Source organism: Leptodactylus fuscus, chromosome 1 (genome assembly GCF_031893055.1).
Source record: "Leptodactylus fuscus isolate aLepFus1 chromosome 1, aLepFus1.hap2, whole genome shotgun sequence".
Lineage (NCBI taxonomy): Eukaryota > Metazoa > Chordata > Amphibia > Anura > Leptodactylidae > Leptodactylus > Leptodactylus fuscus.
Genome location: NC_134265.1, coordinates 333,268,056 through 333,293,822, shown reverse-complemented (window position 1 = coordinate 333,293,822; position 25,767 = coordinate 333,268,056). Strand labels below are relative to the sequence as shown.

The 25,767-nt window shown below is 45.4% G+C and overlaps 1 protein-coding gene across 2 annotated transcripts; it reads left to right on the top strand.

The window, feature by feature from the left end:
• The first annotated feature begins 406 nt into the window (after positions 1-406).
• Positions 407-24,317, top strand: TACC3 (transforming acidic coiled-coil containing protein 3). 2 transcript variants are annotated; one of them, XM_075261113.1, is made up of 16 exons: positions 407-477; positions 9,731-9,890; positions 10,068-10,204; positions 11,755-13,068; positions 13,913-13,985; positions 17,408-17,585; positions 17,670-17,728; positions 17,851-17,978; positions 18,052-18,160; positions 18,530-18,676; positions 19,182-19,258; positions 20,537-20,580; positions 20,865-21,025; positions 22,504-22,610; positions 22,826-22,946; positions 24,224-24,317. In XM_075261113.1, exons 2-16 carry the CDS (start codon positions 9,732-9,734, stop codon positions 24,287-24,289), a joined length of 2,880 nt encoding a protein of 959 aa, XP_075117214.1. In that variant the 5' UTR covers positions 407-477; position 9,731; the 3' UTR covers positions 24,290-24,317. The 2 variants fall into 2 exon arrangements, with proteins under 2 accessions (XP_075117214.1, XP_075117213.1); XM_075261112.1 differs by lacking the exon at positions 407-477 and adding an exon at positions 9,553-9,624.
• Positions 24,318-25,767: the final 1,450 nt, after the last annotated feature.

The following is a 25,767-nucleotide window of genomic DNA, read 5'->3' as shown; positions in this document are numbered from 1 at the left end:
GGTCTAGTGTTCTTACACAAATGGGAACATAATAAAACATTTTGTTGGGTTTTTTTTTTGCAATAATTTCAGGATTTTCTTTATTTTGTAACCACAACATTACAATACTGAGAGAAGCCATCTCATCACATGCGTTACTTCAGTGTGTGATTACTGCACATAAAGGTACCCGTGCGGTTTATGACTGCCACACCGAGCATGACATAACCACAAAACAAGTCCTTAGTAAAGGAACACGCATGCGCAAAACTCAAAGCGCGCTCCCGAATCTCCAGCGTCTCCCGAAGCGCGTTCCCCGTCGTCGTTCCCAACTTCTGATTGGCGGGTTTGTATTCGCGTCATGACGTTGACAGCCGTCCCGGCTTCTGATTGGACGGATTCTGCGAACTGTCGAAATTCAAACAGAAGCAGCAGCAGAGCGGTGTACGGCAGAGGAGAGCGAGACGTAGGGTTAAATAGCGGCACCGGGGACGGCAGGTAACGTGTGGCGGGGATGGCGTGCTGTGGTGAGCGGTCTGTGTGCTAGTAATGGCGGTCCTGCCTGGTGTTTCATAGTGTGCGTGGCAGTGAGCGTGGTAGTATTGATGCATACATGTAGTGTGTATATGTACTGTACATGTATGTAGTGTGTGTATATGTACTGTACATGTATTCTGTCTGTTAGTGCTGCTCCCCCTATAACCTTTGTCTCTATCCCTTTGATTTTGAGTTGCTCACACTACCCTATTGTGTTCTCTCTGGTACTGAACAGGTTAACTCTGTTTTCTATCTAGCACACTGTATACAGTGTATATGTGTGTGTGTGTGTGTGTGTGTGTATATATATATATATATATATATATATATATATATATATAATGTTCTACTCCAGAGCCGGATTCATAATTCTGCTTATTACTGAAATCTGGCTATAGGACTTTGGTGTAAAGGCTGCGGCTCCCCGGATCAGGCCCTGTACTGGCAATGCGGAGAACGCCTATTCAGATGGCTGAGGTTTTGTGGGTCAGGCTATAGGATTGATCTACCCATTAGGTGTCAATCTGTCTGCAAAAGCAGGTGTCACCAGATTCCGCTCTGTACTTAGCTGAGTTGCCTGCTCTGTCATGTGACTACAGTGAACCCTGAGTGATTTCCCCCCCCCCTTCCTGAAGCCTGCAGAAGTATGATTGCAGCTCTGGCGTGTTAGGGCTTCCACAGATGGCTGTGGTTTGGGGTATAAGTTTGGATGCTTGCTGCATTTCTCAGATGGGCTGAGCTGACAGTGTAGCATCCCTGAGGCTCCTTTTGTGCTCCTGGGTCTTGCCCATGAGTCTCTGTGTGCTGGATTTACTCGCCTGTACACAACTTCTAGCATTAGTTATGCTGTAAATTTTAGTTCAGCAGAGCTGTGATTGGAATGAGTTATTTAATTGTTCCTCTCTCCCTCTCCAGCAAATCTGGGGATTATCCCACAAATTGCACGGCAGAAACCCCTCTCCAGGCAAAAGGGTTTGCAATAGAAAAAAACACTCCGGTCACTGTGGACCGATACGTGGTGTACTGCTTTTTCCAATAAAAGGACAATTTTCATCCATACAAGTTGCTGACAGACCGGATTGTTTTTTATATATACACACCAGTTCCTGACCGATGAACATGTCTATTTTGCCAAACAGGAGCGCTCCCGAATTATAGAGGCTATTCCCCTAAAAGGCAGCTGTCCCGTTTCTGTAGGATAGGGTATAACTTGCAGGTGTCTGACTGCCCAGGTCCCGATTCATCATGAGGGCAGGGTATTTTTGTCCCTGGTTTTCAATGGTTTGGTGGTTGGACAGTGCGAACATCGTTCCATTTATCTTATTGGGATTGTCGAGACGATGGCTTATGTCCATTGAAATGACAGGGAGCATTCTGAGCGCTGCCCAACAACTGCTCCATTCAGAATGACCCCGTTCTGATCAATGGGGGTCTGAGTGTGTTGACCCCCACTGATATGTTATCTACGGGTTTTTTTTGGGAAGCCTTTAAAGAGTGTATCATGTCTGAATAGCCTTTTTAAAGGCTAATCTACTACTACCTTTACTTTTTCTGTTGTCCCTGCTGTTTCTTTTTAAACCGCTTTATATATATATATATATATATATATATATATATATATATATATATATATTTTTTTTTTAATGAACCCCACGGAGCACCCTGGGTGTTCCCCCAAGGCCTCTGAACACCTCCCACATCATAACTTTAATACCTCCCCTCTGCTGCTTGTGCTCTGTCTGCCTTCTTCCTCCCCAGTCTGCCATCCTCCTTAGTTCTCAGGTCAAAGTTTAGTTCTCCAGAGAACTACACCAAAATGGCCGCTCAGACAGTACTGGCATGTCAAAGCGGCCATTTTGGTGTAGTTCTCTGGAGAACTGAGCTTAGAACTGAGGAGGATGGCAGATGGAGCACAAGCAGTAGAGGGGTGGTATTAAAGGTATGACGTGGGGAGAGCTCGGAGGCCTTGGGGAACGCCCAGGTTGCTCCATGGGGTTCATTAGCATAAAAAAAATCTTCGTCTGGAATGGCCTCTCCCTGCGTTGTCTTCCGGCACATGCCCATGGCCATTTATTTGTGGCCGCTTACGTTCTGTACTCCGTTGAACTATGCTTGTGTAAGCGGCAAAAAAATGGGCATGGGCAGTCAAGCTTGATGGCAGAGCCGACTGCGCATGTGCCGGAAGAAGACGCAGGGAGAGGCCGTTCCAGATGAAGATGGAGGCAGCACCGGAGAGTTCTCTCGCAGCACTGGGGGCGTCCCCAATGCTGTGAGGGAACTCATTTTCGTATCGAAGAAAACCAGATTTTTACTGAACGGCGGTGCGGAGAAGACATCTAAAGGTAGGAGACTAGCCTCTCTGAAAGGGGTATTCCCACCTCACACACTCATCAGTCTTTACTGCTGTAAAATCTTCTTTCTTGCATCATTTGGTGGGCGGGGTTTCACATGCAACCTGCCGTTTAGCTCCGCCCCAAAATTTGTGTGTAGCTCCGCCCACCCATATTGGACTATGAAGTACAGGCAGCAGCAACTCCATTCTGTTACATACAGAGACTGCCTGTCTCTGCCATAATGAACACAAATTAATTAGCTAGCCTGATAACTGGGAGAACAGAAGAAATGAAAGCAGCGCCTCTCCTCTGTCTGAGAGCAGGGAGCTAGGTCACGTGGTGTAGACACAGGAATAGCTAGATACACAGGCTCTCTCCCTGCACTTAGCCCCTCCCCCCCTGAGAGCAGCAGATACATTACTTGACTCATGAGCAGCTAAGTCAGGGCTGTGGCCACAAAGAATTGAATAAAGTAAGATAGTGGACAAACAAAGCAGTTTTGCTGAAGCAATATATTTAGGAAAAGTCTTACATCCACATTAACCAGCAGTATAGATAGGATCCTTGTGATGGGACAACCCCTTTAAGGCTATTCCTTCGTGTTAGTCAGAAAAAATATGATCCCTTTAAAGTGCTCAGAAGCACTCTTTCCAATGATACACTCCCTTTAAATGTTCATGCCCAGTTACTACTAGTTGGGGACTTCAATAAGACTGGTGTACAAAATGCCTATCTACTTGTATATCCTATGTATAAGATTGATTTGCAATGTGAAGTGGTATTCCAGAGAATGACTTATGTAGCTGGGTCTTTACTTTTCAGGCATTTATTATCCTGGGCTAAGGTTTGTCTTAAAATCTGCTCCCAATTCTGGCTGGAATAGGTCCCCTGTTCTCTTTGCAGGATTCTCACTTCTCACTGATTCAGCCGCAGAACCCACAACTCAAGCCTTGGGCTGGCTACGCCCATTGTGCTGTGACTAGTCAGTGACTAAACGGGCTGTCTCATGTAGAGGAATCTGAGGCAGAAAACCACCTCAAGTTCTTCTGCAAACTAAGCAATGTGAACATGGCCTTGTATCGGTGTGTGTGCTAGATTAGTGTATGTCTGAGGGTCTGTCAGTACCTGGACTGCTGCAATGCAGAGGCTGTAATGTCTGTCATGCATATACCGGATACTTGAGGGACCCCTGATAGTCAATGAGGGCCCTTGGCATCTGTTGTTCTTCATTAGCTCTGCTTAGTCTAGTCTTCTCTTCCATTGGAAGGACTGACTGATGCTGATGTGAACTCAGACTTGTATATGCCAGGCCCACAAAGCCCCTGATGGTTTTCAGGAACACAATGTGACCGTTCAGTTTGGGTTCCAGATTCTTTGTGGCCTGTAATGATAGTAACCAGCGACAGTCTTGGGTCCTGCAAAGTTGTGGCAATAACGTGACTAGAAATGACTCGTCTAAGTATAGAAGTGAATGGAGAGAGCTGTGCATGTAGGTGGTCTCCTTCCAGTTTATTCCTTACCGTGGGCCCGGTGTCTGACACATAGGACCCTCCTCTATCAGACACAATGTGCAATAGCAGCAGCAGAGAGATAAAGAAATCCACACTGCAAACTGACCCGTGGTGTGGACTCTTAACCTGCAGGATGTCAGATTATACGTCTGTTTTCTCAGTGGACTTCACCTCTTGCAACTCGTACAATGTAATCTACGGAAAACGCTGCAATTCCATTGACTTTGCACCACCAGAAACGCTTCAGGGCCTTACTAAGCAGGTGTCTTATCCGACATCAGAGCTGAAATAGTCGTTTTTAGTCTAAGGCCTTATTCACATGAGTTTTTAACTGACCTAGAGCCTGTGAGAAACGGTTATGATTGTCCGTTAAAGTCCATTGAAGGGGCTTGTTCATGTGATCGTGAATAACGTCCGTCTGATGTCAATCTTGTCATCAAAGCAGTTCATCAAAATGGACATGTGAAGACTAGAGATGAGCGAACACTGTTCGGATCAGCCGGTCTGAACAGCACGCTCCCATAGAAATGAATGGAAGCACCTGTGACGCCGGCCGCCGGCAAAGTCAGCGTCACAGGTGCTTCCATTCATTTCTATGGGAGCGTGCTGTTCGGACCAGCTGATCCAAACAGTGTTCGCTCATCTCTAGTGAAGACCCATTGAGGTTCGTGGTCTTAAACTCTTATTTTATCACTGTTGTGTGAATAAGGCCTGAATTACTTGCTAGTTAATAGTTACAGGATCACTAGAGAGGACCTATATAACGCTAGGCTCACACTAGTATTCCAGCACCCCACCGCTGACACCACCTAAAATAGGTGCAAATAGGACTCTATCTTTAGAAAACCTGGCAGACCCCAGTATAGTCTATGGAGTCCACGGGTTTCTACGTGTAACAGTGGACGGGGTTTCTGTATATGTACTCAAAGGACGGATATCAGAATACTAGTGTGAAACTAAGGTCTGGTTCACATCTGCTTTCGGAGCGTCTGCTTGGGGTCTCCTGAACGGAATACCGGCCACACGGCCCCCTTAGACTATATTGGGGTCTGTGTGTTTTCCATGTGGTGTCTGCATGAATCTTGCTGACTCCAAGAATGGAATACTGAACGCAGATGTGAAGCAGGCCTGACATTAAAGGGATTGTCTAGGAATTAGATTTGTCAGGGAGGCCAGGCAAGGTGAGGAATTTAAAACAAAAACAAAAAAAACCTTGCCTGTAGCTTGTTCCAGCAGGAGACCTCACCACACACAACCTCTGATGCCCATCAATGGCCTAAGGAAAGGCCCCGGTGAGTTGTGTAATGTCCTGTATACTTTCCTTAGGCCATTGATGGGCCTCACTGGTCATGTGTGGGTGGAACATGCCTCTGATTGGCACTGGGGATGGGTGGGAATATATATATATATATATATATATATATATATATATATATATATATATATATATATATATAATTTTTTTTTTTTTTTTTTTTTTCTCTCCACTGACCTCCTGCCAGAAATCTGTTATTCGTAGACAGCCCCTTGTAAGACTTGTGGTTGCCCAGAACAGTCTTCCATTTACAAGTTACCTCTTCTCCACAATATTGTTCAAACATACCAGTCACAGGGCAACACGTTGGCTCAGTGGTTAGCACTGCAGTCTTGCAGCACTGGAGTCCTGGGTTTGAATCCTGCCAAGGACATCGTCTGCAAGGAGTTTGTATGTCCTCCTGTTTACGTGGGTTTCCTCCCACACTCCATAGCCATACTGATGGGGAGAAAAAAAACACACCAGTCACAAGAATGGAAACCCCTTGTAGTCAAAAAGTCTTAGTGGCTGTCTGTACAAGTACACTGCAGCTCCATTCACTTCTATGGACGTACTAGAGATGCTTCACTCAGCTGGGTGAGATGGCAGGAATATTCTTGTGTCTGATCTCCATGGATCAGCAAGTTGATGCCTAGCCTGTAGACCGGCGGTACCTGTTAAACAGAATACCCCTTTTCATCGCTCCTTCTTAAATTTGCTGCTGGTACCCCCAATAAGTCTGGGGTGTAAAAGGTTATAAGGGCATACGTCATGAATAGGGATAGAAGTTATCGGCATACAAATTAAGTTTTCTCCATATTAATGCGCTCTCTTAACAATTGTCCCTTTAACAATCTTCTTGTCACGTCCTGTACCAGTACAATGCTTGGCACCAGCTCAGGAGCGACATAGCTACCACGTGTCTGATTTATGGGCTGAGGCCATTCTGATCATGGGTCACCTAATCCTAAGATATCATGGTCAATGTTATGGTACTTTTCAGGATTTTTCTGTTATCTTCCGCAGCGAGATTATAGGAGACAATCAGATGGTGATGTAGCCACGCGTTACTGCAGAACACTGCTGTGGTGGAGATCAATAATAGAGATTTCCCATAGACTCCAATAATGTAGTGTGTGTTAATTATTATTTTTATTATAAATAATCATCTATCGGAAATTTTATGCTAAAAATGAGTATCTTATTTTGCAAGTTAAAAAAATAAATAAAAAATTGCAGATTAAAATATACTCCTTTTTAGCATTTGAGTATGATACAATAAAATTAGTCTTTACCGTACTGAGGACACAGTAAAAGTAAGTCAGCAGACAGCGCTCGCTGTATACAGTGTAGTAAAGCTATGCAGAGTTGTCCCTCTTATAGTGTGAATGGCGGCTCTGTAGATATGCGCTGGGAGGACGCCTGGTGCATACCCCAATATACAGTACTACCTTGCTGTAAATGAGCCTTCAGATGTTTCGGCGGCCCCATACATTCCTGTTCCTGCACAGATTACATGGCAAAGTGATGTTTTGTGTTCTGAATTCCTTGTATAACAAGTGGATCTTTCATAGCCAGGAGGTGAGGAGAACAACAAGGTGCGGATTAGCAAACGGGAAACTTGTAGCCCCAGTTATGTAGCAGGATGAGTTGTGATAGTTGCATATTGCACATGTTCTCACTGTTGGGGTGTGTTCACATAGCTTATTTCCATACCTACTTTCATGCATTTGTAAGATCTTTTTGGAAAATGGTGACAATCTGTGCCCTAGTGTGGCAGCATGGAAAGTGTCCTGCTCTATGTAAAATTTGCCCTAAAAGTTTCGTTTAAAATGAATGGGAAGCAGTGAAAACCGTGTGAGGGAGCGCAGACAAGGTTCGTAACCATTCACCCAAACTCCATTTGTGCTGCATGTGACCTGGAACCAAAAGTTCAGCGTGACGGGGTTTTCAGTACCTGCAATGCAACCTCTTAGAAAGTTATTAGATGTGACACCATCACCTTCATGTCATGTGGCTCTAGCCTTGCTGTAAGGTGTGAGTGATCCAGGTACACATGCGCTGGCTATACTCAGATGTATTGGCTTTCTTACTTATTTCAGCTAAATAAGGAGGCCAGAACTTGTACTCTTATGGCGCAATCCCCCCCGCGCTCAGACGGCACTGGGTCATCCCCAATGCTGTGAGAGAACTCTCTCCAGCGTCGCCGCCTCTTCTTCAGCAGCGTCACCTTCAGCTTCTTCTTCCAGCGGTGGCTTATAACTTCTAAGACCTTGGGCAGAGCAAACTGCGCATGCCCACAGGCCACGAGAAAATGGCTGCTTCCAATACTGTGCAAGCATTGGGGATGCCCCCAGTGATGTCTGAGCGCTGGGGCCCGCCCCTAGTGCTGCGAAAACTCATTAGCATACCGACAAGAGCTGGGATTGTAGGCGAACGGTGGCGTGGAGAAGATGACGAAAGTTAGGAGACGAATAGCCTTAAAGGGATTCTAACCATTAAAACCATTTTTTTGTAGATAAGATGTCGGAATAGCCTTTAGAAAGGCTATTCGTCTCTTACCTTTAGATGTGATTTCCGCCGCGCTGTTCCTTAGAAATACCGGTTTTTACCGGTATGCAAATTAGTTCTCTTGCAGCGATGAAGGCGGGCCCCAGCGCTGGAAACAGGATCCTGCGACGCCTGTATCTTCTGCTGGATCCTCCCCTTCTTTCCTCGTCTATCTTCGGCGGTGTCACCTCCGACGCCTGCGCAGTTGGCTTCCAGTGAGACACTAGTAGAGCCAACTGCGCATGTGTTCAATTGCGGTGTCGGAACTATGGCCGCGGGCTTGCGCAGTCGGCTCTACTAGTGTGTGACTGGCAGAGCCAACTGCGCAGGCGTCAGAGGTGACGCCAAAGAAAGAAGGGGAAGATCCAGCAGAAGATAGAGGCGACGCAGGATCCTGTTCTCGAGCAGCAGTGGGGACGCCCCCATCGCAGCGAGAGAACTAATTTGCATACCGGTAAAAACCGGTATTTCTAAGGAACGGCGCGGTGGAGATCACATCTAAAGGTAAGAGACTAATAGCCTCCCTGACATCTTATCTACAAAAAAAAGGGGTTTTAATGGTAGAATCCCTTTAAGGCTATTCTGACGTGGTACTTAGAAAAAAAATCATGTCTGAGTGATAGGATCCCTTTAACGTGGTCCATGTGTTGGATCGGTTATGGTATAGGGAGACACGGACTCCTAGCAGCCTAGGTAACTATATAGTTAGGAGTGTGAATGCGTCCTTAGCGTGTGCCCTAATTTCCAGGAATCTGCGTATTTCAGGGTGACGCTGCCCACCCCCCTCCATTACATTGGGTGAGTGTGACTCAGCCCCGGGTGACATCATTCTCCATTGTTTGGATAAAGGAAATGTCAGCATGTAAGGTCATGGAGCTGCGGGAGGAAATCTGATGCAGTGACTCTTGTAGTTCATAAAGGCTGCCCACTTACATAGGTGAACACAATGCGTTCTAACCTGACCACTTATGTGATGGTGACCCCAGTATAGGGCTGCCCTGTCTGGCCCTCGTCGTGTCAGAAGCATTAAACAAGGTTATCCCTGGCTGCTGTGGAAAATCAGGACCTGGCACAAGTCCTAGGTGCTGTCCATGTATCTCCCTTGACAATAAGCGATGTGCTTTGTGGTGCACGGTCCAACTTGTCACCAAAATCCCATCAATGTAACCAGTTAATAATTCTTTGCTCACTGCTGATCAGGAGTATGGAAGGGTCGGACATGTTTGCTGCGACTCTTCAGTAACTGTGAGGCTGACTACGACATTGAAAAGGAGTGGCGATGCACGAAGCCATAGAACCTCCATTTTTGATCTGTAGGGTTCACAGTATTAAGACCACCATGAATCCGATGCCTGTCCCCTATCCTATGTATATCTGTTATGGGACCGCTCCTTTATTGCTACCGGTGGCATGGAGGGAGGTAAAGCAGTCACTTGTGCCTTTTGCTCCATGTATACTGTATAGATGTATGTTAGTGTCTTCCCCTTCTGTTCTAGTTCTCACCACATCTCTTCTCTTCTCTCCAGAATGAGTCTACAGATACTAAACGATGAAAACTTTGGCAATGACATATTAGCCGAGTCCTGTGACTTCCTGTTCACTCCTCCGGGCACCGGCAGACCTTCTATACTGCGCCCGTCACAGAAGGACAATCTGCCTCCCAAGAGTGCGCTGAAAAGCATGAAGGTATCTTGTGTTTGCCTCCTTCTTTCTGGGCAGGGCTCGGGGCTATAATTGTAGCTGTGCTGTGAAAACTTCATTTGGCTTCATAATAAGAGACTTTCAGCTGGCGCGGCGTACACAGGAAGAGCTATTTATAGCCACATGTGTTTCTCATAGTCAACGTGCAATTGTGATTTTTAGGTGACTTTTCAGACGCCAATGAGGGATCCTCAGACTCGAAGGATTGTGACTCCCAGCGTGGCCAACAAGCAAGACAACATGTTCACATTGGATGACTGTGCCCAGGCGCTGGAGCAGCTGCATCTCTCTTCTACCTGGTAAGGGTTCGCTACCACATTGCCACTTTATAGTCTCTGCCTTTGATCTGTCTGTTTCCTGGCCATGACGGTTTCGGTTTCCTGAGTCAGCTCTGTACATAGGCAGTCCAGCCCCAAACTGAATTCTCATACTGATCTGAAGGGTAAGTTCTTGTTTTGGGATCTCTGACACCCTGAGCCCACACGGATCTGGTTTAGGAGTCTCTGAGTAGCAGAAGGACCTAGTGGATGGGCAGCGCGTGCTCCAATGCTAATCATTGCTTGTATAGGAGCGGTGCTGCTTGCGCCCCCTGACCATTAGCAGTTTCCTGCACCTGGAGACTGCTAGAACAGCTGATCTGGGTGGGGTCCGGGTATCAGACCCCACCAGGTCACGTAGTGTGATCCTGTGGATAGGTCATCAGTATGAGTTCACTTTGGGGCTGGGCAACCCCTTTAACTTCAATAATGAAAAGTTAGGTGATCACCAGGGATTTAGTGGAATCTGTAGGACTGAAGCGCTGAAGACTTACAGGCTTTTGACCCTGGTTCTGATGCAGAAGGCACGTTTTAAGTCCTTATACTTGAGACAATTTTGTGTCGTTGCTACAGTAATGACCCATCAGTAACATCTGGGCTGACGCTGCTTTTTACGCAGAGGAGTTCTCCAGGATTTTCCTCGCTTGTGTGTGTACTTTGCTATGGTGACTTGCCGGTGTTTTTCATGAGTCACTCTGCACTTCCTTTCATTTCGGCTGTCATCTGACTTGTAGTAATGGGAGACTGGCATGAGTGGCTGAAACTACTGTGGAAATGGTTTTACGTAGTTGTCATGGTTAGTGTGGCTCAAAAGCAGAGGTTTTCTCTAGAGCAGGGGTAGGGAACCTTCGGCTCTCCAGCTGCTGTGAAACTACAACTCCCAGCATGCTCCATTCACTTCCATGGGAGTTCCAAGAACAGCAGGGCAAGTATGCATGCTGGGAGTTGTAGTTTTGCAACAGCTGGAGAGCCGTACGTTCCCTACCTCTGCTCTAAAGGAAGGGACTGTCACCAATGTGCAGCAGAACCGCTCAGTCCTGCAGATAGATGGGTTAGGGAAACCTGAAGCAAAACTCTATTTACCCCTTGTCATCCGCAGCCCCTGTGGTTGAGAGATTGCCATTTGTCTATATATAAATGAACTCTTTGGATTAACGCTGACATTGCTCCAAAGAGTTCACTTGTATATGGCAGAATCTCTAATATCTCAAGAACCGAGGCAGCGATTCTCTGGGGGGAAAAGCTCAGTGTGATTCAGGTGAGTCTAACGTGTATATGGGCTGGGTTGATATGTTGGACTTGGACACTTTTGACTACAAAATGAATGAGAATATAAAGAACATACACTTTTCTCCATTGTAATCCATATCTGGCCGGTAATAATCTGTAAATGGCTTTTCCAGCTGTGTAAAGTAATACTGTATGTCTTAGAGAACAGTCAACCCTTAAATTGTGACGTATTCATGAGGATGATGTATGGTATACACTGGTGCATATAGTGTTGTGACATGTGATTATTTTTCTTCATTCAGCTTGAATACGGAGCACCCCAATGTTACCAGTGACCCCACATCTCTCCCTGAAGATGAAATTCCACTGAAGAGTATGGGAGCATACACAATAGACTTTGACAATCTGGATGACATGAATCCATTCAAAAGCACTAAGAAAATGATGAATTCGCCACTGAAAACTGAGCCTCCTGTATGTGACATCAGTGAGCCTCCAGCGGGCGTCCTACCGGATCCTCCAGTATGTAACATCTCTGAACCTCCAGCGGATGTCACCACTGAGCCCCCAATATATGACATCAGTGGTCCACCAACAAGTGCCATTCTGGATCCTCCAGTATGTGACGTCACTGAACCTCCAGCAGATGTCACCACTGAACCCCTGGTATGTGACATCAGTGAACCTTTATCAGGTGGCATCACTGATCTACCACTAGGTGGCATCACTGATCCGCCAGCTGACATGGAGGTGAAGAGCTTGGTGGAGGCGCCTGTTGACACGACACTTGCTGACCAGGCTGTGGCATTACTGAGGGCAAGCCCATTGAATCCAGATTCTCCAGTTTCTGTACAGTTTGGCCTGGAAAGTGATGACGTTTCCAATAAGACTTCTCTAGATGACACTGTTCCTCTGGAGGGCTCTAACCCTGGTCCAGAGGAGCCATCCAATATGGCAGCAGGTGATGTAGTCGAGAGTAGTCCTCCTCCAGTGATGGAATCTGACACTTCTGCTTCAGACGTGGTACAAAACCCTCCCAATGGGGAAGCTGATATTTCACCACCTGAAGTCCCAAATTCTCCCCCACTCCCAAAAGTCTCTTACAAATTTGACCCTGACCAAATCGACACTATTGACCCATTTAACACTGGAGGTTCAAAGCTACAAAACTCTCCCAAGAAACCCATTTCTGAAAATGGAGACTGCCCTAAAGGCGAGCCACTGAAACTGGAATTCGACTTTGGAGGCGGTGACGCTCCTGTCAGAAAGCCACCACCCAAAAAACTGGGGAAGCGTCTTGGTGTTAAACCTGTACCCAAGAAACCAGCTATGCCCAAAGAGGCTGCCCCTGAAAAACCTAAGGAACAAGAGCCCCCTAAACCTGCGGAACCAGAAGAGGACGTCATTGTTCCTAAAGCTTCTTACAACTTCGACTGGGACAAGTTTGATGATCCCAACTTTAATCCTTTTGGAAATGGAGGGTCAAAAATGGCTGGTTCCCCCAAAGTGGTGAAGAAAGAGGACAGTCCACCAAAGGTCGAGACTGGGGAACCTGCAGAGAGGTCAAGTGAAAAAACTGAGGGCGACAAATCTGTTACGTTGGAAAACATTGAGAAGTAAGGACACTTTATGACTTGATGACAGATTAGTGGAGGTCCAATTTTGGGGCCCTGACCAAAATGAAGGGTCTGCTGTTCTGGTAAAGCGCAACAGCCCCTTTAGCTTTGTCCTGCTCCTCTAACTTGTCTATCTTAGTAAATATATCTCTTCTTGGAGTGCAGTACGGTTTCTCTGATACTACCTATGAATGGATGAAAAGTTTGACTGTGTTCCTCCAGTCCGACACTGTCAGACTGTGGTAATAGTAGACTGTCAGTTTTATATAATATCAGGAGGAGGAACAGCACAGTGCACAGTTCTAAGAAAAGTTGCTCCAGAATTTTCCCTCATGGAGCAGTATATAGTTACTAAAACGGGCATGTCGGGAGAGGTGTCAGCTTCTTCTTTCTATGCGCATCTTATACAAATGACATCTTTAATGTCTTCGTCTCCTGCACGGGCTTGTATACAGATGCCTTAAAGAATATTTTCAGGGAAATAAAATGTATGACCTTTCCTTCAGAGAGCTTCAATATCAGATCATTGGTGACCGGACTCCTAGCACCCCCATGATCAGCTGTTTGCTAGCGCTCCATGGGCACCTTCCTCTTCTCAGGCTAGTGACATCACATCTGTTGGTCACACGGCCATCCTGTAGCTCTGTCCTAGTCCAAATAGACTGATAGACTTGTCCAAATTCTGCGGGGGTCTGACAGCACCCTTGCCAGGCTGATATTGATGATCTATTCTAAGAGTAGATTATAAATATAATAGTTCTGGAAAATCTGCAACAAAACTCTTCTCTAGTTTGTGTCTTGCCCAGTAACGTCCTAGTGATGACCTCCATATTGTATATTCTAGAACTGAGCAACCCAGTGTCACTGAAGCGGAGCTGCCAGCTGTGAGCACTGGAGAGGTTACCCAGGAGAACCAGGTGAGGGCTTTCTAATTCATGTTTCTCCATTATTCAATATATTTCATATTAATATGATTTTTTTTATTTATTTAGCTTTTTTGATGCCTATTATGATTCTTGCTGTTATGCCACTAAGGGCTAGTTCACATGGGGCTCCGCGTATACACATTGTCGCAGCTGCCTTGATGGGATGCCGCTGCAGCGCACTAGAATCCTATCACAGATTCTGCGATGGATTAGGCCCAAATGAATGGGCCGGAGCCTCGTGCCCTGGATGTCGTGGCTGATTCAGCCGCAGGATCCGTGGCAAGATGGGGCAGCTCGCTTCTTTTTTCCGCTACTAGCTAGCGGGAAAAAAGAAGGGAACGGCTCCCATTGAATTCAAACTTGCCCCGTGTGAACTAGCCCTTAGAGGACCTTTCCCCGCCTGTACCAATTGCAACTCTTTGCATCCTATAATGGTCTGTCCTACTGATTCTGGTACAGATGGTGATACTCTAGCCCCCGTCCATAGCTAATCCCATCCACACACTGCAGATAAAAATATGGAAAATGGCAGCATGCCAGTTATATCTACGGAAAAGGCCAACCTTTCCATATAGATATGAGAGACACAGGTCGCAGAGGAACACTCGCTTGCTATGTGAGTATTTAGTCCGAAAGGGATTTTGTGGCCTTTTTATCAATGAGGATCGATATACAGCGCCACCAAAAAATATAGGCACCCTCCTGGTATACAATGAAGGGGACGCACTGCTACAGTTAGCATATTTGGTTGGCAGTCATGGAAATTGGTGATATTAATGGCCTGTCCTCAAGAGAAAAATGCATACAGTAAATCATGTCTGAAAGCTGCACTAAACCATTATAGAGGAGGGGTCCTCATAAGTGCGGGCTGCAGATGTTTCTGACACACCGGCTGCATTCATTGTTCATGCACCTGCTGGTTATAGGTCAAGCCCTGCCCCAACTAGGATGCGGTATATACAGTAACATGACAGAAGAATATCAATCCTTCTATTTTGGGGTTTCTTTTGTGTTTGCAAATGTTATGTTTTAACCAATGATTCTGCTAAAGCCTTAAAAGATGCACAAATCATAAAAGAAATATTTTACCGTTTTTGTATATTACATATGTTATAGAAACCTAATAGGGCAGGGTTAGGCTATGTTTACACGGTGGAAAATGAACTAATTTCTCTTTGTTTTCACAAATGATGATGATCTACGATCTCTGCCTCCCGTTGAAAACGATGGGAGGAGGTTTCAGGGAAGAATCTGCTCTGGATCCGGGGGGCAAAATCCGCAGCAAATTCCATCCTGTGAACACGGCCTTATTGTGCTTTGTACACAAGTTTTACTAGTTTTTAAACTTCATTCTTCTGTATTGCTGCAAAGGCCAGGTAGGGAGGGTTTAGGGTTAATGAGTTATAATAATCTGCCACCCATACAAATACTGAATTTGTGAAACCAAGCTCAGCCAATTTGCCTTTGTAGGGCTTGCCTCTTACACAACTCCCTGGTAATAATTTTACCAAAAAAACAGGAGCCGAATTATACAAGATATGTTTTTTCAGCAAGTAATAGAGATGAGAGTAGTATTCGATCGACTAGGTATTCAATCCAATACTACGGTATTCGAAATACTCATACTCTATCAAATACTACTAGCTATTCGCAGTAAAGATTCAATTCAGAACCAGCGTTGATTGGCCGAATGCTATACAGTGTACAGCATTCAGCCAATCAACGCTGGTTCTGCAGCAGGCTCATCCTTGCTAGTCAGGAGAGCTGGCAGCTTGTGTTATACGGGAGCTTTTTCTTATAGGAATGCATTGACCAGCGTTGATTGACCAGTGTACAGCATACTGCCAATCAACGTTGGTTCTGCCGGAGGCTCGTCTGTGAGGAGGCGGAGTCTAAGATCGGACCACAGCAGTCTCCATTGTGGTCCGTTCTTAGACTCCGCCTCGTCACAGAGGAACCTCCGGCAGAACCAGCGTTGATTGGCCGAATGCTGTACACTGTATAGCATTAGGCCAATCAACGATGGTTCTGCTGGAGGGATGCTGCAATACTATCCTGCAGGTCTATCATTCTCCCCAGCGCCGTGTCCTACTCCATCCACTTTGCTTTTAGGACCGGTTCACATTAGCGCTTGCCTCCCATCTGGAAGGATTCCGCAGGAGGACCACCCAGTGTCTTCCCCCCCGAGCGGAATAACTGCACAGCGCTTGCAGTTGTGCTGATAAAGCGCACGGACCCAATAAACAGCGCTCCTCCTAAACTCTCCCCCTGCTACTCGTGGACTTGGTGACTCTCTCCTTTAGTCAAATAGTGGTTTCCCCTGAAATGCTCTTTTTTTTTTTTTTTTTTTTTTTTTTTTTTTTCCCGGTAGACTATAATGGGATTCGATCGAGTAGTTGCATATTGAGGCTGTACTGGAAACTAATATTGAATCTCGACTATTTCACTACGCTCATCTCTAGCAAGTAACCTTTCCTGACTCAGGGTGTAGTGCAGCACTGCCATATCTACCCCTCTAGGTACAGCCAGAGCAGATCTGGACACTCTCTCCATGGGCCATCATCCTAGAAGTCCATGTCTCTAACCAGTCCTGCAGCATGTCTAGGCTGTAAGTGAGCTGTTCCAGGTTGTCTACCTCAGCGCTGGGTGAGAGGCCTTTAGCAGGGGTTAGGGGTATGGCCTCTCTTTGGGGAGCTCCATGTAGGCATCTTCAGGAGTCTTAGGCTGGTCTTACACTACCGTAATGATTTTACGGTCAGAAAGTTTCTGATCCCAAATGTAGACACCGCAGATGCCTGTAAACTGCCACACTCGACCATAGAGTTCTATGGGTGAGTCCGTGCAGTGCCGTAATTCATGGCCATTACGGACCTGCTGTATAAAGTGTGGGCCACGGTTGCAGCCTGGCCACACCACGGATACAATATCCGGTGGTGTAAGGGGCCGCATTGACTATAATGTGCCTGCAATTGAAAACCAGCCTTACAGTCCAAGTAGCGTTCAAGGACAAAGTGTTCTTTCCATAAGAGAAAGGAAAGTTGTTGGGTTTGCTATTGCTTTGATTCCATTCATGTTGCAAGGTCTGTTAAATGGTTGCATGCTGACTTGTAGGATGTCTACCTTTTGCAGTTATGTTGTAAGTATTGACAACCCTTAGTCGCCCGTCTAGTGCGTATAGACCCTTATGGCCTCTCCACAGGGTATTGTCTGCTAGACCCATATTCCAAACACCCTTTCTACCCCAAACCTACTGACTGGTGCTTTTGTCACACATGCATGCCTTCCTGTGCAAGGCTTCAGCTCCATTTGGAGGGTGCATTAACCTCCTCTATGCTTTGTCCTGGGTATGCCATAAATGTCGGAGCCTGGCATTGTGTAATTGATCCTTTTTCCTTTGCATGTGCTTTCCCCAGGCTGAAGACGTTGTGAAAACGGAGGAGACCGCTACTCTGCAAACTGAAGACAAGTCACTAGAAAAGTTTGATATCCCGGTATCTAATGCCTTGCCCAATAGCTTTGGATTACCAGATGCAGAATTTGGCACTGACTTCAGACCAGCGGCCGAGATTGACTTCAAGCCTGCTACTGAATGTAAGACTTCTTGCTTGATGTTTAGATTGCAAACTTTGGTATTTTGATGTCTTGAAGGAATTGATCTGTCCCTTTCTTTTCTAGTTGAAGGATTCGGCCAACCCATAGAAATTGACTATTTGGAGAACTTTGGCACCTCTTCAGTAAGTAGCTTTCGCTGGATATTGTGTGTCACTGAATCTTACATCCGTATTGTCTGGGTCTGTGACATGGGACTTAGGAATTTACTAGAAGTCCTCCACCCACCTGTTCCTTTGTCTTTCAGTTCAAAGAATCTGCCCTCAGAAAACAGTCCCTGTACCTGAAATTTGATCCCCTGCTCAGAGAGTCTCCCAAGAAGTCTGCTTCTGCCAGCACAGTGGGCCCGGCGTGCGATGTACCAGTGCGGAGCAGGTAGGGGGCGCACTACTTCGTGGCCATTGTTTGTAATGTGACGCCATCATTTAACGTTCTCCTTCTCTTTCAGCTTTGAGCTCTTTGGAGCGTTACCTGAGTCATCTTTTCCTGTGATCCCGTCCCTTGAAAATGAAGAGAAGCCAAAAGGACTCGACCTCCTGGGGACTTTTACCGTGTCTGTAAGTAATGTGATGACTCTATAAACAACCCAGAAGGTTCGGTGCCCGCAGTTGTGACAGTCTCATTGTGCAACCTGTTAGACAAGACTGTGATAGACTTTGGATGGGCAGCCTCAAGTGAAGGGGCCACAGTGCTGTATATGCACTATGGTCCCTTTTTAATGCCCTTATCCCATTCACTTGCATGTAATGTTGGGCTGCAGAACTCCAATGTACTGTGGCCCAGCTTGCGATGTGTCGTAGCCTGGGAAGCTACACCTGCAGCCTTGTCAGTCGTGTTGCCTCCTGTTACCATAGCAGTGCTGAGTTGTTTGGGTACAGTGGTATCTGGTTACAAGCACAGCCGGTAAATACAATCTTCCTCCACAGGACAGCGCTCCCTTAATTCCAGACCCTACACACATTGTGCCAGTCTCGGACCCTTTCCTGCTGCCATCTGATGTTGGGGCCATCGTTGAAGTTCTTAAATACAGCCAGAAAGACATGGACGCTGCGATAGAGCAAGTCAGGCTGGAGGTGAGTGACCGCCTGTGATTTATACTGTATACCGCTCTGCATGATGCAAGCCGATGCCAATTCTAGGCAATAAACTCTGCTCAGTATCCGCATACCCTCCTTGCTTTTGGGAGTCCTTAACCCTTTAATGACCAGACTACTTTTGACATTCAGGACCAAGTGGGTTCCCCCTCCCCCTTGAAAAATTGTGCCATCTTATCAAAAAATATATGGAAGCCAAGGTGCACAGTATATGGCAGAAGTGTAAATCTAAGTCATCTGGCTATCTTTAAGGAAGGGGCGAGGAGTCCGCTGCAGAGGTTTCACTGTGAAATTCCGCTTAAACTTTGCCGTTTGTAACCAGCCTCGTTGTCTTCCTTCGCAATTTTATGACATTGTACAATATATTCTAGTTCTGTACCGGGACATCAGGTTTTATGAATGATCAGATGCTGGATTAAAGGAATCTCACATAGGTTGCATATCTATATCTCATTAGAAATTATTTTTGTTACCTCCTTATCAGGTTCAAGACAAAGAGTTGGAAGTTCTGGAGTGGAAAAACAAACACAATAAACTTTACTTGGAATATGTTGAAATGGGGTAAGTTGAAGATTATTAGGAAATATCCAATGCCAGACCACTTTCAACAGGTGCAGAGGCTCTGCCGCTGCTGGGGGTTGTAGTTTTCATTAGGGAAGTTGAAATGTTTGTGGGTAAAACTCATCTTACCTTCCATCTTGTAGCACAATACTGGTGTGGGCATCTTCTCCTCTGCAGGATCACGCCGCTACCCTCAGCGTCATTACGTCCTGGCAGGAACAATCTGCAATTGCACTGGTTTACTGCCAGTCACCAGGATCAAGGGGGAGGGGGGGACTCTGCAACCTCTGCACTATGCTGGCATCAAGATGGTGGCTGCCATCTTTATTGTTGTACTGTTGCCTGAGGACCAAGGGCCGGGCCGGATAACACAAGGCTGCGGGCATGGTGTTTGGCACCAGTGCTCTAAGGGGATAAAGGGCTTCTATACTAAATGCATTTAACTGGCAACGCAAAGGTGTGACAGTCGACAGGCAGCTAGTTTCCTTTAGAACCACAATATATCAAATAATGGTTATGTAAGTGACAGAATCTAAAATGTCCCAAATGGGATCACTAATACATACCCATAGGTACAGACATATTTCGTATTCTTTAAGTATGGCAATAGAGAACGGGATATTCAGTACATTTCCAGCTTCGTCAGCCGAGTGTAGGCGAAACGCGCGTCAGGCGTTTCTTATCCCACTGGAAATGTACTGAATATCTCCTTCTCTATTGCCATACTTAAAGAATAGGAAATATGTCTGCACCTATGGGTATGTATTAGTGATCCCATTTGGGACAATTGGCTTCTATGTCACTTACTTAACCATTATTTGATATATTGTGGTTCTACTAGCCGTTATTGGGGTTATTTAACCCTTGGCTAGTGTGTAATATAATATAGTGCTTGTATGGAGACTTTATGTATGGACTTTTGTTAAACATCTTTCCTATTCTGGCATACTGGAATTATTTGGGGTTTTCTTTTCAGTCCTCATCCGTGGGAGGGTTGCAGTTCTCAACTGCCACGTGGAGGGGATTTTCCCTTGTTTTGTCTTCCTGTTTTATGTATATTTTGTTACATTTTTTTGATATTAAAATTATTTGTATATATTTACATTTTTAAATTCTATTTTGTGCCTTAGGTTGGTTGACTCTCTGTATATTAACAGGGTGGATGTGGAGTTTCTTAACCATAGATCCCTTATAAGTCTGGCCTGATAAAGCTTAGGTTGCATCGGGTTTGCTTTATTGACATTGCCTCTTTTTCTTTTTTCTTTTTTTTCCCCCCAGGAAAATTGTTGCAGAGTTCGAGAGCACCATCACACAAATGCTGGGTGAGTGTATAGCAATGGAAAGACAATCCGTGTATGATCAGTGAAGGTCCAACCCCCTGACACCTATAATAGAGAATGAAGGGGCTGCCGTGTTTCTTGGGTTATCCAGGACCCTCTGTGCACACACCCCTGTGGTTGTGACAGGTACTGCAGCTCAGCCCCTCCTATTGATTGGTTAGGGCTGGCCTAGTCTGTACACCCACCGATCACTTATTGGTGCTATTCCTGTACACAAGACACTACTTCATAGACTAAAACCACTGATCTATTCTGTTCTTCTGCAGAGGATTCACAAAGACAGAAGGAATTGAACAAACTAGAACTACAGAAAGTGGTCCAGGAGAAGCAACAGGTGCAAATGGACCTCAACTCCATGGAGAAATCCTTCTCTGAGCTCTTCAAAAGGTTTGAGAAGCAGAAGGATGTTCTGGAAGGCTATCGCAAGGCAAGTAGGATGTGTAGCAGAAGTCTGGGGGAGGGGGAACTCTAGTTGTGGCTCTGTAGCCCTTATAGTGTAGGTCTGCCCAAATACTAATGGAGTATGTGAAGGTTATAATCATGTAATGTGTGAAAAACATTGCTATTCTTAAAAGCTGAATGCTAGATATAGTGCTTATGCTTGAAACTGGTATAATGTTATATATGATGGCGCCTGTATCCAAGATGGATGCAAGAAAATCAAATGCTTGGCTTGCTGCCACAAGACAGCTCCCCAAGGTCACCACACCGGACCGGGAGTAGCTGGCTATATATGGAATTGCTTCAACTCTTTCTATTTGATTGAGATGTACCATACCAATCAGGAATGAACATGAAAACTTACATTGTTTTATTGCTTTTCATTTATCTGCTACTATTTAACCCCACGTTGTTTTAATGTGTCAGTATTTCCTCCTTATTGAGAGAGGAACTAATACCAACATAGTGTGTCTGGTGTCATTTCCTTACTGCTGGCACTCAGCCTAAATTAGGACGACAGTTCACCAGGATTATTGGTCACCCCTTATCAGTATAGGGGCCGTTCACATGTAGGAACACGATGCTGATTTGGGGAGAATTCCGTCGCCAAATCAGTGGCAAATTCTACCTCCAATTGTTTTCTGTGGGAGGCAGAGATTGCAGCAGGACATTGAAAAATCAGTCTAAACTGTGGCAGAAAGCTGGTACTCTAAATCAGCATTTCACCACGGGTAGCCAGCGGCCAGAAAATTAAGAGGACTTAAATGTTAAGAGGCCCCTAAATGTTGGTTCCATGGAACTGATCCCATAAAGACTAGAGATGAGTGAGTACTGTTTGGATCAGCCGATCCGAACAGCACGCTCGCATAGAAATGAATGGATGTAGCCGGCACGCGGGGGGTTAAGCGGCCGGCCGCCGTCAAAGCGAAAGTACCAGGTGCATCCATTCATTTCTATGGAGCGTGCTGTTCGGATCGGCTGATCCGAACAGTACTCGCTCATCTCTAATAAAGACAATGGAAGGCGAGATGTCAGCAAGTGTTAGGCTAGATTCACACGGCAAAGTTTCACCATGAACACTGGCGGCTTTACCTGCCTGATGCCGGGAGCAGGACTCCCAGTGTTAGTTATTTATGATTTTAAGAGCCTCCCAGCAACACTGTCCTGTACTAATGACCCTATATTTCTGGGAGGCAGAGGCTCCTAGCAGTCCTGCGCCCAGCATTATCCCGGATAAATCCGCCAAACACATGGACTGAGGTGAAAATGTGTTGTGTGACTATAGCCTTATTGGGAATCCTCACCTGCAAGGTCAGACCGTTGTACAACCTGCCAGACGCCTTAGGAAGTAATGTCGCCATGCTAGATCTAGGGGAGTCGTCCTCATACAAGGGAAGCCTGGTGTGTGGAGTATAGGCATTGGAGACAGAGATAACTCACTCCTTCAATGTTCTTGTGTCTTAGAATGAAGAGGCCTTGAAGAAATGCGTTGAAGATTACCTTTCAAGGATAAAGAAAGAAGAGCAGCGATATCAGGCCCTTAAGGCCCATGCGGAGGAGAAGCTGAATCGGTATGTTTGATCATTCCCCCCCAAAAAAATGCATACTTAGCATCTCTCCATGGAGCACACATTGCTGATTTGGGGAAGGGGGGGTCTGATGAGTACAGTATTAGTACTATGCTCCATTCTGCAGCTTGTATCTCCTTGATGCCACACTTTCTCACTTTAGAGACATGGTGTGATAGAACGTTCTCATATTTGGAATCTGTTTTCACTCTTTGTAGGGCTAATGAAGAAATTGCCCAGGTGAGAAGCAAAGCCAAATCTGAGGCCACAGCTCTCCAGGCCACGTTACGGAAAGAACAAATGAAGATTCAGTCACTAGAGCGGAGCCTAGAACAAAAAGTAAGCAGTAGCCAATGGTGCTGGGGTCCTAAGGGAGTGTTACAGCTGTCTGTAACTCCTATATTTATTTTCTATTTTTTGACACTTAATTAGTAACTGTTGCCGTATACTCACAGTGCCCTCTGCTGGGGACTTTGTACTACAATACAATAAAACTTGGTAACTTAGGGGGCGTTCACACTACCGTCGGTGTCCGACAGGTAGTGTCCGCTCAAAATCTGTCACGGACATTAGGAGCGGACACTAGCTGTGTCCGTGACACCTGTCATTCATTTCAATGGGCATCGGGTGCGTTCTTTTGCACTCCGTGCCCGTCCTTCCCTGTCCGCAGGTGAAGATGTCCGACTTCTCAAGCGGGCAGAAAAACCCTGCATGTAGGGTTCTTCTGTCCGCTTGAGAAGTCGGACATCTTTACATGCGGACAGGGAAGGACGGGCACGGAGTGCAAAAGAACGCACCCGATGCCCATTGAAATGAATGACAGATTTTGAGCGGACACTATCTGTCGGACACCGACGGTAGTGTAAACGCTCCCTTAGTCTGCTGCTCTTCAGCTGTTTCACTGCAAGTTGCAGAATGGCTTGAGTGCTAGGAAGCTACAGACTGTAGAGGAATGCAGTATTGTATTACTTCACTAGGTACATAGAATTGGAACAAAGTACCCAGTACTGCTGGGCGATCAAAAAATAGCCAAAACCGAACATGAACAAGGATAATTGATGTGAACATAGTCATGTCTGTTACCCTAGTTGATCGGTTTTGGTTAAGATATTTTTGAGGTTCAACTTCAGTTTCGTCAGGAATTGCTACTCTATTATACGCTGTGATCTCTTTAGACCACAGAGCATAATAAGTGGTGGCCTCTAGGGAGGTGACAAACCTGAAAGGAGAAGATAAGTTACTGGATTCTCCTGGGCTACCATTAGACTCCCTCTTCTTCTCACCTGCTTTTATGTTGAGGCCCAATCACAGACCTCAGCGGTCCCTGACGTTGGGTCGGAAGGCCCAGAGCCCTGGAGAGGTGAGTAACACCTACCCTGGGTAAGCACACTGTCTAAAGCGGTTTGGTTTGATTGAAACCACTAGCTGACAACCATTGCAAGGTTGGCCTGCACCCTCGTACTGTAAAATGGGTGTGGAGTTACTGTTATACAGTACTTGTGTATCTTCCCTAGACTACCTCTATAATGGCTTACTATAGGATCACTTCATCTGCCTGATTTTCTAATATTGTATATATTTCTATAATCCATTAACTATTCTGTATTTTATTTCAGGCTAAAGAAAATGATGAATTGACCAAAATATGCGATGACCTGATCTTAAAGATGGAGAAAATCTGATCTGCCACTTCTAGCACTTTTGTAAATTCTGTTTTTATTTGTACAATGGTTTTGTCTCTTTATGTGTTTGTTCTGAACTAATAAATAGGTTATTTAACTCATTATGGGTTGTGGTCACCGCATGACTGGGCTGAAAAGCAGGTTCAGGGAAGTGACTGCTTGTGTATAGACAGTAATGGGACTGGGAGGGGAGAGGGCTTGCTGCAGCGGATAGACTGGCATTGCCAGCAGCGGGCTTCATAAATCTGCCCCAATGAGTAACCTCCAGATGACTGGTTGCTAAATCATTGATGTGGCTGCTGTAAAGCAAATAAGACTGGTGGTTCTCATTGACTTTACAAAATGAGGGCTGTGGCGGCGTGACCTCTGCTGGCCCTATCAGTTCATGCTACTTGTGCCAAATTCTGACCCTCCTTCCAGCATAGTGCTCCATCTAACCAGGCCACTACTCGGTGATACAATTTTTGCTCTTTTGCCTACTGAATTCTTGTCATGGTGCTCTTACTGGTTGTCTACAGTTAAGTTGTGCTAAGGGACGGCAAGTGTTGTATTCATCTACAATTTCCTTGAATGCGCGCCTGGTCTTCTTTAGGATAAACTGTCATAGACCAGGTTTTTTATTATATTTTTTTTTTTTTCCCCAATACGCACTTTCTTCAGATGGTTTTCCTCAGTCACAATTGTTCTCAATCTACTCTCCACAGTAATGGTTGTCAGTGTATGAAATCCCTGGCTTGTCCAGCACTAATGACCAGGCCTTGGTGCAGTCACTCAGATGTGTCCATTACTCCTGAGCGGTGACTGTATTGCTGTATTGACTTCCCTGTGTGCATCATCTATTGTGGTCTCATTCCAGGGGTAGAAGTAGTGTAAATTTTTGGAACAAATCTGCCATGTAGGACTATTCCCTTAGGCCACATATACTTGCAACAGTTTATAAATGTGAACTGTACTGTGACTAACCTGCTGTGATCTTCACAAGCAATATAAGAGAACTATATAATAATTAAAAAACAAAAATATTATGTACTAGCTTTTACCCGCGACTTTGTCTGCGATGATTTGAGAATTGGGCGGATACAGATGTGTGAAACGGTAAAAGTGCTTTAAAAAGTTTGGTGGGATAGCAAATGTGATGTTATATTGTATATGTAGTAATACAGACAATTTGTTGTTTTCAGAGGATTTTTATTTTGTTACTTTCTGCTGGTCTATGGTAAAGTAGACATGTACATACTGGACCTTTTTTTTTTTTATGCTCTCCGCTGCAAAACCTTTTTTTTTTTTTTTTTTTTAAATCCAGACAGTCGGACATGCAGTACTCTCTGTCTGATTTAAAAAAAAAAAAAAAAAAAAAACTGTTTTGCAGTGGAGAGCATAAAACACTCACCGCCGTTCATGGCCGGACCCAGTCTGACAGGAAGATGGAAACCTAATATGGAGTGGCGAACGGTAGTGTGAACCCAGCGTCAGCCGCG